This window comes from Medicago sativa, chromosome 3 (assembly GCF_051527215.1).
Source record: "Medicago sativa cultivar Bolivia chromosome 3, Bolivia_mono, whole genome shotgun sequence".
Classification (NCBI taxonomy): domain Eukaryota; kingdom Viridiplantae; phylum Streptophyta; class Magnoliopsida; order Fabales; family Fabaceae; genus Medicago; species Medicago sativa.
In genome coordinates this window covers 101,592,617-101,607,063 of record NC_140751.1, presented here as the reverse complement: position 1 = coordinate 101,607,063, position 14,447 = coordinate 101,592,617, and the positions used below count along the sequence as shown (strand labels likewise).

At 33.4% G+C, this 14,447-nt stretch overlaps 2 protein-coding genes across 3 annotated transcripts; both read right to left on the bottom strand.

Moving 5' to 3' along the window:
• Positions 1 to 2,052: 2,052 nt before the first annotated feature.
• LOC146943029 (Pseudouridine synthase family protein) lies at positions 2,053 to 7,058 on the bottom strand. Of its 2 annotated transcripts, none has more exons than XR_015032931.1 (7): positions 6,624 to 7,058; positions 5,194 to 5,337; positions 4,625 to 4,882; positions 4,289 to 4,501; positions 3,710 to 3,788; positions 2,450 to 2,625; positions 2,053 to 2,340 (listed from the first exon to the last, which is right to left on the bottom strand). XR_015032931.1 is itself a non-coding variant. In XM_085757115.1 (7 exons), the coding sequence occupies exons 1-7, from the start codon at positions 6,987 to 6,989 to the stop codon at positions 2,196 to 2,198; spliced, it is 1,371 nt and encodes a 456-aa protein (XP_085613241.1). In that variant the 5' UTR covers positions 6,990 to 7,058; the 3' UTR covers positions 2,053 to 2,195. The 2 variants fall into 2 exon arrangements, 1 of the variants encoding a protein (XP_085613241.1); XM_085757115.1 differs by having other exon boundaries at positions 4,299 to 4,501.
• Positions 7,059 to 8,532: 1,474 nt separating this feature from the next.
• On the bottom strand, positions 8,533 to 14,224 carry LOC146943028 (putative nucleoredoxin 2). The gene is made up of 3 exons (XM_085757116.1): positions 14,053 to 14,224; positions 10,570 to 11,070; positions 8,533 to 9,477 (listed from the first exon to the last, which is right to left on the bottom strand). Exons 1-3 carry the CDS (start codon positions 14,197 to 14,199, stop codon positions 8,860 to 8,862), a joined length of 1,266 nt encoding a protein of 421 aa, XP_085613242.1. The 5' UTR covers positions 14,200 to 14,224; the 3' UTR covers positions 8,533 to 8,859.
• Positions 14,225 to 14,447: the final 223 nt, after the last annotated feature.

Sequence of the window (14,447 nt, the reverse complement as noted above, 5' to 3'; positions counted from 1 at the left end):
AGTATTGGTTACCTACAATATGACTAGTCAGAATCATCATTCAATGCAAAAATTGAAGTTAGGACTTGCAATCACATTAATAATTATTCCTACTTCCTGTATCCCTCTCGAACGACATTCAATACTTTGACAGTGAAGAGATCCAACATGTGTTATAAACACCTCTTTCTTTTATCACATATGTTCAAAAAATGTTATTAGTGGATTTAATGTGTCCATTTATATTATTTTTTTGTTGAAGGAATGTCCATTTACATGTTAATACACCCAAAATACTAAGATAAATTCTAAGATAAATTATTAGTATTAATACTTGAAATCCTCTCGTTACCGGAGATGTGTTTGGAAGCATACTGTTAAGTCAATTTATATGCTCCTGAGAAGCATGGATAATGATGATTTATTGAGCAATGAGGTTAGATGGTTGCAGTTTTGGCGTTTGGATGTTACCCCAAAAGTGAAAAACCATGCATGGCAAGTGTGCTCTGATGTGGTTCTAACTAGAATGTGTCCCTCATTGTTTGCTTTGTGAGAACCATGATGAAACCTTGAGACACGTTTTTTGCTTTTTCCCTTAAGTATTGAGTGTTGGAAACATGTTCAGCTATGGGAGAATATTGAACCAATTATGCAATCTACATCAAGCATGCAACAATTGTTTTTGCACTTCGCGGAGATCTGCCAAAAAAATCTTCTTACCAGTTTTGTTATGCTTATTATGTTGAGTATTTGAAAACAAAGAAACAACAAGCTTTGGGACAACATTACCGAAACACCTCAACAAGTAGCAACCAGATCACATTTAGTTTGGGATGATTGGAAGTTAGCACAAACTTGAAGCAGTTGCAATCCTCACCTGGCGCAAGTTACTGCTGAATCTTCTTGGAAGAAGCCACCATCGGACATTGTTACAATTAACAGAGATATCTCTTTTCCAATCAATGATGGTCGAACAAGTTGGGGTTTTTGTTAATGAGGCGATAAATAACAGTTTATGGCTGGCTGCAACGATGTGCTAAAAGCCTTGGAGATTCAAGGTTTGGGTTGGTGATGTCACAGGGTTATTCACATATTTTCAACAGGTCGGTTATGTTTGAAGTTGATGCCCAAAGTGTGGCTTGTAGTATCAAATCTAATAAAGTTGACATTTATGAGTTTGGAGCCATTATTTTTCGTGTAAATCAATTTTAGCTAGTTAGGTCAAAACCTTGCAAAGGTGGCCATAGTCATGACTGTCCCAATCATTTCGATTACATTCTCCATTATATTGCTGACATTACTGCTAATGAAACGAGACGAGTCTTTGAAAACGTGTCTGTCTATTTTTCCAAACACGTTGGTTGAAGTCAAAATACTAATATGAACAATTTATTTATAAATAATCCGCTACAGATATTTGTTTTCCCAGTGCCATAAGGTCATGCATCCATTCTTCATTTTTAAAAGTGTCGTTTAATTTAAGTAACCATTATGGCTAAACTCGTGCTAATTCAACTATATTGTGTAAACACTTTTCTTTTTTTAACAAAAACTATATACACTTCTTAATTTAGTTTTAATATATCTAAATTATATTTAGTGAATATTTTAATCTAAATTTGATGGTATTGAAAAGGTACGTGGGACTAAAAGAACAAGGAGCCTGTAAATTTAATTTCCGAAAATTACTGGATGGTCTCAATTTTAATAAGAAACCATTGTTCTGTCTACACTATATATCATCTTTTATGTTTGACATTGTATTACTGGACAAGTACTATGTTCATAAGGTGTAAACTCAATGTGGTAAAGCCTTTACAACCTCAAGCAACAAATATTCAAATCTCCTCAAAGGGCACCATAAAATAGGAGGTGTTATTTGAACAACCAATTTGGTGACAACTTATTTGACAACCATATTTTATAAATAAAAAAGTGGTATTGGCACGGAAACCATAGCAATAGAGTGATAAAGTAAAAGATAATGTGAGTATGAGAGAGAAAGTTGTTGCAAAAGTTGTCACTAAATGGATGTTCAAATATCATTTCTCATAGAATAGTCACTAATGTCACTTTTTTTAGTACAGTCACTAATGTCACTTTAATTGATAAAAAAAATTATGATTTCCCAATTTTTTAAAAATGTAATATTTTAATCAATAATGGGAATGAAAGAAATGTTAAAGAATGGTAAGAAGGCCAAACCGGCTTACAAATTACAATACCCCTTTTAAAAATTTGGCCTTTGAGTGAGAAATACTTTCACTACCAATTCTACGAAGCTGGCTCAAAATGTCATTAAAATCTACAGGGGGCTCACATGAAAAGTGCACCTGCTCCCCTGTATGAGGATGCTGAAACCTACACGACAATGAACCAAACCAATAGTGCTATCAATTGTCATGAATTATGCATATAAACTGAGAACCAAAGTTTAGCTACGAAGTTATAAAAGCTTTTATCATGTTACCCGAGAGTCAAAGCATGAAGGCAAGGCCTATCTAGCTCAGAAACTGTTTTAAACATTTCGCTATGCAAACTCGGAGTTGTTCGTGGCCGTAGCAATGACAAGACCATGCTTTTCGTCCCTCCATATACCTCATCACCTAGCAGAGGTACACCCAAATACTTGGCATGCGCACGAATCTACAAAACAAGTGTGCATTTTTTAGAAGATATTATAAGTTTAGGCTTTACTATATTACAGTGGAATATTTTTAAAAAATATATATATTTGTAGATTTTAAATATTTGTATATAAATTCTTAAAACTACTAAGACCAAGTCTTATTCCACTAGGTGGGATTGACAACATGATCAGACGACGCTATAATATTATATAAAAAATCATGACTATAACCAAAGCATTGTCCTCTAAATCTATTTTAATATTTTTGACGATCATTTTTATTTTATTTTTTGCCTTCTTTTGCCTTTAGTGATTGAGTGGTCCTTGATCTAATCTACCTTTCTTACTAAAGAACTTTTAGGTCTCCTCCACACATGACCAAACGATCTAGGTTGAGATTCAGCCAATTTTTACACAATAGACCCAACTATTGCTTGAATGCTAACATTCCTAATCATATCCCGTGTAGTATTTTCACTCATTCAGCGCATCATTTTCATCTCTACTATAGTGAGTTCATTCTCATGTTTGTTTTCACCATCAAACACTCATTCTCATACAATATATTATAGTTGATCGATAAAATGTTCCCTGGCTTGAGTTGTACCTTTTTATTACATGAAACACTTGAGGCCCTCCTCCATTTCAACCACCTTCCTTGAATCAAATGTTTACATCTCCCTCTGTTTCTCCATCTTTTTTAACATTTGACCTAAGATGTTTAAACTATGTAACTTGTGGTATTGTATGGTTTCCAACTTTTACCTTTAAGCTAGGGTTTTTTCTTCTTTGGCCAAAGTTTTCATATATTATATCTTAGGTCCATTCAAACAAAAGTTGTCTTATAAAGCTTGTCTCCACGTCTCTAACCTTCCATTTATTTCCTCTCGACTCTCCACCTAAGAATACATTATCTGTAAAAAGCATGCTGCAAAGTGTTGGCTCTTAAATATGCTCCGTTAGTACATCTATGCAATGTCCGGCCATGGAAATTTGGCCACGTTTTACTCCGATGGTAAACAGCAGTGCACCCTTTAGTTCTCTCACTTACAACAAGATTATGCCAATTAGGATTTCTCTAAAGTTTCTAAAGATATGTACCTGATGAGTGCGCCCAGTTTCCAACTTCCACTCAACCAATGCACAGCTACCCCCAGCAAGTATCTCAATTACTTTGTACCTGACAGTTAGTAATCAACTTTTAGATGAATAGAAAGCCATTAAGCAGTTGATATAAAACCATTTTGAATAAACTTCTCAAAAAACATCCCAAATGTAATATGTAATATTACATATATTTAGCAATGGCTATGAATTTTTAAAACATCTTCTCTAAATTTAAATTAGTTTTTGCATTTCTAATTTTTCAGTTCTTATTAATTTTATATGATCATCTGCAAGCTGATAAGAAATTTTAAGTGAGTGCAAACTATGGAGCATGGACTTATTTTAACTAAGAAGTTTTTATAAGCTAATGACCTACAGGTTAAAAGTTAAATGGACCACACAGAAGGGATTTTCAACTCATATAAATGTGTACACAAATGTTGGAAAATACACATTTATGTTTATATTTTTAGTTGATGCATTGTCAATTTTTCAATAGTCAAATATGACCAAAAGCACCTAATATAATTCAATATTAGTAAATAACTAATAATAAATGAAGTGTAAAAGTACCATAAATCACCTACTAGCCGCATGACGGGCTTTCACAGAATTAACTAGTCCAGCTACAGCGATCATACGAAGCCGGTTATTAGGATCACGGCCAACAGGAACCTCAACACGTCCAGAAACTGGAGTAGGTACCCCGGCAGTGAGACTAACGTAGACCCTCTTGATAGTGCGTAGCTTGAATTGTTCAGACAATTTCATATGAGAATGTTCATCCTGATATCAAGGCATACAAATACTGGGTGTTAGATGAATGTTAATATTCTGAAGTGTCAGAAGAATTTCATTCTTCATTGAAATTTGACACTTGTGACAAGTAATGAGAAAATGTAAAAGCACCTTAGCGACAACTAGTAACCCACTCGTGCCTTTGTCTAATCTGTGTACAATCCCTGGGCGAATTGATGCCACAGACAATCTAGAATCTAACCCTTCAGAAGAACTTGACTGGGATGAGAAACCATTAAGTTCATCATCAGATTCTTCTGTATCTGAAAGAGCTTCCTCTTTAGAAAATTCAACATTTGGCAGGTTGCAATGGTGCAGAATGCCATTTACAAGTGTCCCAGATGTATTGCCAGGTGCTGGATGCACAACCTAGGTTGAAGAGCATATAATGACATTTGTCAATATCAATATTGAGTTAGTTTCCCTTTTCCTTCTGAAAATTTCTGACATGGTTAGAACTCAATTTTAAAAAAAATAGCTCCTAGCACTACAGAATAAAGTGGTTGGTTAGTTTAAACAGCCTGAATTTAATCATCAAGTATTGAACTTATGATAGTTTAAAAATCAAGAGAAATCAATTTATAAACCAAAAAAAGTGTCGCACTATCTACTGTACAATTATGCAGGTGGATCATGCAAGATTTAAAAATAACATCTTAGAGCAAGTGGTTCGGAATTACCATGTGAGCAGGTTTATTTATGACTAGCAAATGGTCATCTTCATAAACTATATCCAGAGGTATGTTTTCCGGCACAGCTCTCAACTGCTGCAACTCCGCAATCGTACATTTGATCTCATCCCCAGCTCTGACATTGAAAGAAACCTGCTCAAGTATCACCACAATGCTCAACTACAAATTAAGAAAGGAACAACTATAGACACCTTAAAGAACCTAAGTAATCTAGAATGAAAATATTTATGATTTGCAAACAAGAGGTTTCACATTTCAGTGAATCATAATGTTCTGATTGATGCTCCAATTGATGAAATAACCAAACAAAAAACTGGGATACATAAATATATTCTAGGTCTAGGGCATGCTTTAGAATCATCTTGGAATCATATATCATTTTTTACTTTTCGAACAAGTATTGTGGAATTAGAAAAACATGAATCCTTCAGCACAACACTTGATCTACAAACACTAAGAGCCACTATTATACTCAAAATATTTGATAATGATCAATGTCTTAATGCCTTAAATGTCCTAAGTAATGGTAGTTCTCAAAGTCACTAACTGCAACAAGATGGCCAGCATTACAGATGTAGTCTCAACTAGGAGATTATTTCTGCAAGGAAAGACTTCCAATTTGGGTGCATCATTTAAATATTCAAGAATGGAAGTCTTGCAGTTGGCAAAGTGATAGGAATCGTCATTGTGTAACTAAGAAGTCATAGATTCAAGTCATGGAATTAACCTCTTGCAAATGCAATATATGACTGTACAATAGACCCACAATGGTTTGCCCTAGACTCAAACAAGAGCTATACAGCACCAGGTTGCCTGTTGCCCTTTCTCATCTAAATATTCGAAATATTTTCTCTTTCATGAACTGACCACAAATAAACAAGGGATATATTCCAAGATTGAATGATCTGGATTTACAGTTGTGCAGTGTGCACTAAAGGTTAATTCCAATCCCTCTGTTTATAATGAGTCAGGGACTAATTTGTCCTCGGTATAAAATTGTGAAGGACCAAATTGGGTCTTCACTCTAAAATATCTCATATTCATCTCTCAAATAAATAAATAAATAAATAAATGCTCACTTTTGGCCATTGATATTAATGGATCTCTGTTAAGTGATGAGTTAACTAATAGAAGGCCACATACACATTAAAACCAGCCTGCCTAGGTTGGCATGCCAACTTAACCCTTCTTCTCCAGATGATATGCCCTCTAGATCTTCCTAACCAACCAAAATCCATGTTTATGAGGCTGGGTTACCCGCATTTAGAAGAGAAAGGAGGTCGCTAAGAATTACTTACTACTACTACTACTACTGCAGCTTTAGTTTACACTTTACCAAATAGAAAATTCGTAGTAATTAGAGAACTTGTAGGCACAAATTCGGAACAGTTGAAATGGAAAATAGAGTTTAAGACTACCTTATCAACAACACGGCCATTGACATGAACGAGTCCAGCTTTAATACTTGACTGGACACGAGCTCTACTGATGCCATTGATGCGAGAAGAAATCCAACTATCGAGTCTCAATTTTCCAGATTTGATTCCACCGTCGTAGTCGACGATTTCTTCCAACCGCACGCCGGCGTAATTCGATTTTGGTTCTCCTTTGGAGTTTGAATCATCGAAGAAAGTAGAAACGGATTTCGCAATGGAGGAACGGAATTTATAGTTGTTAATGGGAGAGAAGTAAAATGGTGAAGATGAAGTTCGAAAGTGAAATTGGAATGCTTTTGTTGCTATGGAAACACCGCAAAATCCACATGAGGTGTTAAGCGATAACATTTCACGATAATACTCACTGGATAGAACTTCCGCGGCTTTGAAATGAAAACTTGTGTCATTCAATTCCTTCCATTCCATATCAAGTGAGTTGACTTTATCTCACACCAATGCACAATTTTAATTTTAAATAACTTTTCTTATCTATTAAAAAAAAATTAAAAAATTTGAATATTTTGAAAATACGAGATGAATCTAACGACATCTTATATTAGTAGATCAATATAACACATTTTCGAATGGGTCATCTATTATAAGACGGATGGAGTATATTATTAGAATGGCAATGTAAATAAAATATGGCTAGACACACACATAAGTAATTGAATTTAAATGATTTGATTAAATTCTTTCTTATTTTTTTTTTTAGATTTATATAAATGTGTCTAAATATTTTTCATTTGTATTTATATTAAAGTAAGATTTATCCGTCGATATTTGCAAGGACAATGCATAATATATGCAAGGTCTGGGGTTCGAATCCCGGCTACCACCAAAAAAAATATTAAAGTAAGATTTATCCGTCGATATTTGTCTCTCTTCTTTTTATTATTTGAAGTTGCGAGATGTTTGTTTCTTTTCACCGATACATAACATAAGCAAAAAGAAACATTTGTATAATCAAAACTTTAAATAAAATACTCCTTCAGGTAACATTATAAAGTAAAAACAAATTTTTATTTTAAATTCATTAAATAATAATATATTTGGTTTAAAAAATTCCCTCTTACATTGTTCCAACTCTTTTCACATGGTAGCAATGTATGTAAAAGGAAAATTCAAAACACTGCTAATTTAAAAATCCTTATACACCTCAAATTTGAGGATGCACATATCAAAGAATTAAATCTTTCAACGGCTAATAAAAACAAGATAGGAGACAAAAGATCTCCTTGCCTTAACCCGCCACCACTCAAAAAAATTAGTGTGACTACCCTTAACCAAAAGTACGCAAACTACACCGGTGATATCGGACCACTCTTTATTTTCACATTTGCCCGATTAGGCTTCGGAAAATGCTTTTTACAGCGAATGACACATTTGTGAAACTTCACGTCACTGTGACAACAAAAAACCTTTATTTTTGTAACCGCCTGATTGCCAAGTGGGAGCTTTTTTTTTTTTTGTTTTTTTGGAACAAAGTGGTTTTGCATTCGCGAGACTATTCTCGCGATGTATAACAATGTTGTTAAGCCCCAGAAAAACTTTAAACATCTCGGAAATTACACTAGTTACAACTTTTTTTAGGTAACACCAATCACAACTTTTTAATTGACTTTAAACAAAACAAAAAAAGAACTTTTTGAGGGGAAAAAACATTCTTATTATTTTCCTTAGAATTTTAAATAAGATTAATTACATGTGTTTTTATTCAGTTAACCTAAAGAATCTTCCATAAAAACATAAAAAACGATTCTTTAATTAAAAAAAAACATAAAAATCGTCCAAATACTTCTATTATCTGTCCTCTCAAAAAAAAAAAAAAAAAAAAACTTCTATCATTTGTAGTTTGTGTGACACACAATAATGAAACAAATTTAGAATATGCTTTAATAGGTTCATCAAGTTTTCATTCATTAGAATTAGAGTAGAATAATGGAGAACTCACATGTCATTTCTCAGTCTCCTTCACGTTTAATGTGTCACACACTTTTTCTTTTAGTCATACAACAGCAACAAATATAGAGAGCCACCTAATTGAATGTGAAGGGAATTTCAATCCCTTGTCTAGATTAGGATATGTATGTAACCACCTAATCTAACACTGTAGCACATTCAAGACGCACACGATTAATTGGTGTGTATAGGAGGAACTTGATTCTTAAAATCAGCTTCATATATATAGAAGCATGCAGCTAGGGACTTTAATTTGTCACGATCCATGCACAGTTGTGACACACTTTGGATGCACTTCATAGCCACATTGAAGACACTGATAGGCCCAATTAGACCCTTGTTCATCACAGACACAACAAATAAAGGGCCCTCCCCCATTTCCATCAGACACTAAATTAAGTCCATGATGGTGCCCTTCATGATGCACCAAATTTGGAAGATCCTTAGCCTCTTCTTCAAGTTGTTTCTCTAGCTGCTCAACTTTTGAAGCAGTGAAAGGGTAAGCGTTTTCTTGGTACAAATTTATTAAGTTTCTTCCATGTATTGTTATTGTTTTACCATCAGGACCTATAATTACCAAACAAGGTATCCCTTGTACATCAAAGTGTCTTGCAAGGTTCTTTATCTCTGGATCACCAAAAGGTAGTGCTAACCAAGGCATGGTATTGTAATATGAGTCGAAAGATTCTTGGTCGCGGTCGTTGGAAACAAGCACAATTTCAAAATCCTCATGGGGGTCTTGTTTTTCAGCTAGCTCTTGCTTGATTAACTGATAAACGGTAATCAATTTCGGAGTGAATTTGGTGCATGGGACACACCATCCAGCTGAGAAGTATAGTCCAATAGTTTTACCAACTAAAGAAGCAACAGGTACCTGTACAGGACCAACAGTGCCCGTTTGTTAAACAAAATATATATGAATGCTAACATTTATTTCTAACTAATTATGGTCCAGTTTGAATTATATTTTTAGTTAAAGTGTTTCTCAAGTAAAGCTCTTTCACTTACAAAGAATTGCTATTTTCTACTTACATGATAGAATTTTTGTTTTGAAAAATGGTATAAGTAAAAGTGATATTTATTTTTGTATTTATTTACTAGTATAGTTTAAAAGAGTTTTAGAAGACGAAGTGTTTGAGTTGGTTTGAAAAAATATCTAGGATTCACATCCAAGACTATTTATCTTTCAAAAAAAAATCCAGACTATTTATATAATATACTAACATTTATATGTCTATAAGGACTAGAGAGAAAATACAAGTACATGAGTATTATATTTTAATGTTAAGAGTCCCACATCGGATAGGACATGGCCTGACAATGTGTTTATAAGTGGAGGCAATCCCCACCTCACAAGCCGGTTTTGTGGGGTTGTGTTAGGCCAAACCACATGGTATCAGAGCTTGTTGAATTCTTCAAGGGTCACCTACCTATTCACGCACCAAGCCCAAATAGTGCTGGGCGTGAGAGGGGTGTATTGGGAAAAACGGGCGTGAGAGGGGTGTATTGGGAAAAACCCAAGTCCCACATTGGATAGATGATAAGAGTTTATAAAGATAAGAAAATCCTCATCTTACAAGCCAGTTTTGTAAGGATGAGTTAGGCCTCGGAAAAACCCAAGTCCCGGCTGGGCGTGAGAGGGGTGTATTGGGAAAAACCCAAGTCCCGCATTGGATAGATGATAAAATCCTCATCTTACAAGCCAGTTTTGTAAGGATGAGTTAGGCCTCAAATTTCAACAATTTGTATGATGGATTTGACCATTATATTAATGATTAATGGCATCTTCTTCTTCATCTTTTTTTTTTATTTATTTTGAAGAATAATTGCATATTTCTTAAAAGTGTAAAATATTGCAACATGAAGGTTATATTAATACTAGTAAAGTAATAAACAAATCAAGGAAAACAGTAGCATGCAAATAATGAGTGAGATCATGAAGGTATTATTAATTGGAACATTTTACCTGAGTGAGTAATCCACCCGTGTGACTCAAAACATAATCTCTATGATTATTAGCTAGTAAATTAGCAAGTGTTTGATTTTCAAGCTTCTCTCTTTCAGCCTCATGCAATTGCTCCAACCTCTCTTTACTAAACGGATAAGCTTGAACACCATATCGATAAATAAGTTCAACACCATCACGTAGTGTTGCTTCTCCTTTACTATCATCAGGTTGCAACATAACCAAACATGGAATACCTTCCACGTCATACTTTCTGTTCAATGCTTTCTTTGTTTCCAAATCAGAGAAAGGAATTGCTAGCCAAGGCATGTTTTCATAGAAACCATTAAAGGCATCTAAGTCTTCGTCAGAGGATACATACACTATCTCAAATTGTGGGATATTGCTTTTCAGTTGCTCGTAGATTCCAATGAGCAATTGAGTGAATCCACGACATGGTGGGTACCAGTTGGCACCGAATAATAGACCTACTACTTTTCCTTCAAGTTCTGAAATTTTAACCTGCATGCAAGACCACCATCTACATTAATTAATATGTAATGTAATGACCATAAGAAAATTCAATTACTCCCTCTTCATGCAAATTGATTGGAGAAATTATAAATAAATACAGAAATATTGAATTAATTTATTAACAATTGACAATGCAAAGTTTAAAATAATAACTTGAAAGTGATACTAATTAGATGGTACTACAATCCAAAAAACGTAAAAATGTCCTTATGGAACAATTTTTTGTTGTTGCTTATATGACAATTTTTTATGATACATCTACGGTAGTTAGAAGAGTTTCAAAAAACAGTGTAAATCAATTTTACACTTGCATGTTCAAGGAGACTACTATTTTTATTTTATTTTTTTGGTAGAAGGAGACAACTATGTTAATAAGTCATGTCAATTCAATGTGTTAAATTGTATGAAAATTTATTTCTTGTAGTCATAATGTATCTAGTTTTGTTTTTTTAGCCGTGTATCTTCTTTGCGCAATTGAAGAGACTAATCAGGAGTCAGAACCGCAATAGTTGTGATTGCTTGATACAAATCAATAGTTTAAAATTAAAGGAAATACTAACGAGTGCCCTTAGGGCAATCTTTAAAACTGTAGATAGTAAAACTTGTACATTCATTGTATCGAAAATTGAAACATTAGACATTTTGAATGAATAGTTTCTTAATTTATAATCCTTAAACCCTAAAATTAATTTAGTAATTGTGCAAGCTGATTCACCCAATCTCAGACACAACGTCGGAGTTGATTAGTGTAACTGCATGCCTCTCATGAAATCGCATATATACGCCTCTCATGAAATGACATTGCTAGACAATTGTACTTGGAAAGAAAAAAGTTAGCCAAGTAAATCATATGTTTTGTACAGCTAGCCATCAGTGTCAATTCATAAAATGGAACATTAATAATAATAATAATTGTGGCTTTATAGAGGGTAAGGGGAATATAAAGTTAGGACCACTAATACAAACGTAGCATGCAGATTTGTGGAAATAAAGTTGTTTGCTAATCCTTGAATAAAACGTATAGATACTATACTAGAAGAGCTTATTGAAGAGCCTTAAACTACACCGACAAAGGAGTACAGAATGATATAAAATGGGGGGTACTAAGAATAGAAAAGAATCCAGCCTATCCAAAATCTTGAGAGGGACATGCCACCGAAATGGGCCACTTTGTAGAGGGATAATGGGCCACGTGTATAGCGCAAAACGTAGTTGATAGGATTGATAGGACTATAGTACTAGTTAGGCTAGAGAGAAAAATTGGTATTTAGGTGACACTTGTCCTTCGTTTGAGAAGTTTGATTCTCCACGACAACTAAACACTGAAAGTGACTACAACATATTAGGCATGTGTAGCTCGTGAATGCTTGCCATCTATAGATTGATGATCTAATCTATCTAATTAAGCAATTCAGTATATATAGCATCCTCATTTATCATCATTTCATTATTCCCTTTTGAAATATGCAGTTTTGGTTTGAACTTTGAACATATATTCACATAATGTCGAACAATATATGAAAAACTCTAATAATGAATGAAATTTTTAGCATGTGTGGAATAAGAAGAGGTTAAATTAGTTTGCTAAGGATGGTTTCGTATAAAGTAAGGAAATAGAAGCCAATGGTTTGTCGACAGAAAAGAGAGAACAAGTACCAAGAGACCCTCTCAAAAAAACGCACCAAGAGACAGCATAGCATAGCATAACTAAAATCCCTTCTCTCATAGTTCATTCATATTCCTAAAAGAGGAAGTGAATTTATACCTATCTCATTGAAATAATGTTGCAGAATAAGTCGTAACTCGTAAGGTCTTAATCTAAATTTAAAGTTTTCAGGTCGATGTTTTCTTTTCTTTCTTTAATTGCTTTTTTCAGTTAAGTATTAAAACGTGAAACACCGTTGTATTGTTGTATCCATGAACAATCTAATTAAGTTGGTAGGGATAATACAATTATAATATGCATCAAAGTTAAGCTTTGAATCTCATATACCGCGATTATTATGAAATTCTAGTCACTATCCTACTTAAATAAAAAATAAAACATCAACACCATTGAACTTTGTTTAATCAAATTAAGTATTCTCTTAAATATTAAAAATTATCAAATTAGTCATCCAAGTATTAAAAAATCAACATTGAGTTACATATAAAAAGGGACATATGTTCAGCTGTGTTCATGCGCAATATTCTTAAGAAAAATAAAAAATGAAGGAAAAAAATAAATGCATGAGATGCAAATATATGTTATGTACATAAGTTAATTTGAAGCTGACAAATAAATAATAGATCAAAACAAGATCTAGCTCTTTCAAATTGAGTTTTAATCCATTGCAAAAAAATATTGAGCTTTAACCCTTGAAATAAGATTTCACTGATACTTAATTTTTGTAAACCCTAGAACTTAATTTATTTTGCACTCACAAGATTGATGTAAAGAAATCTGAGGACAAAATTCCAGGTTCAAATAATATATGAACGTGGAAGAAATTTGAGGACCCAATAACAAGAAGAATCATGTACACTAAACACGATCGAACACACGACCAAAGAAGTTTCAAATAAATAAATAAAACAATTTTCAAAAAAATTGTAAGAGATCCTAACCAAAACAAAATCAGAAGCATTAGCAAGTAGCTGCAACTGAAGGAAAGAGAGGAGTATAAAATAAAATAAAAATAGAAAATATTTTCTCGGAAATTATCGTTTGATTATGTGGAGGGTCAAGGAAATTTGGTCTTGGCAAAGATCAATAAATCGTATACGCTTCACTCAATTAATATCATAGTATTTATATATATTTTTATAATATAATAGGAAATGATAAAAGTATAATAATTATATTCCTCAGAAAAAAAAAGTATAATAGTAACTGTAGTGGCATACTGTACTATTGTTTTGAGCTATTAAACCATGAATATGAATATTCAGAAAATTAAAGTGGTGAGAGCTATAGAAATATAAACAAACCTGAGTTCCAGTTGGTGATAGGAGAAAATCACGATCCTTGGAAGCAAGAAGGTGTGAAAATTTAAAGCTTGAGACAGCTTCTTCTTCCACCAAGTTACCATTACTATTCACCACAGCTTGAGTTCCACCCTTCATCTCCATCCTCATGACGCTCTCTTTCTTTTTCCTCTTTCTATACTAGTAAAAAAACCCGTGCTAACGCACGGGTACCCGTCGGGGTGGATGATTTATACAGTAAAAACTTGAATATATGGTATTTTGTAATTATTAATTTTGAAAATTATTGTTTAGATAATAATGATTTATACATGTTTAAAAAAGATATGATATTCCTGTATAATCATTGTATTGTATTTTAAAATATTTGATATAAAGTGTGTGTATATATTTGATTG

Coding starts and splice junctions, on each gene's coding strand:
- LOC146943028 (XM_085757116.1), bottom strand. CDS start 14,199: ATGAGGATGGAGATGAAGGGTGGAACTCAAGCTGTGGTGAATAGTAAT. Junction 11,071..14,052: donor TATCACCAACTGGAACTCAG/GTTTGTTTATAT, acceptor TCTTGCATGCAG/GTTAAAATTTCAGAACTTGA. Junction 9,478..10,569: donor CGGGTGGATTACTCACTCAG/GTAAAATGTTCC, acceptor GGTCCTGTACAG/GTACCTGTTGCTTCTTTAGT.
- LOC146943029 (XM_085757115.1), bottom strand. CDS start 6,989: ATGTTATCGCTTAACACCTCATGTGGATTTTGCGGTGTTTCCATAGCA. Junction 5,338..6,623: donor ATGGCCGTGTTGTTGATAAG/GTAGTCTTAAAC, acceptor ATACTTGAGCAG/GTTTCTTTCAATGTCAGAGC. Junction 2,341..2,449: donor CTTCATGCTTTGACTCTCGG/GTAACATGATAA, acceptor ATTGTCGTGTAG/GTTTCAGCATCCTCATACAG.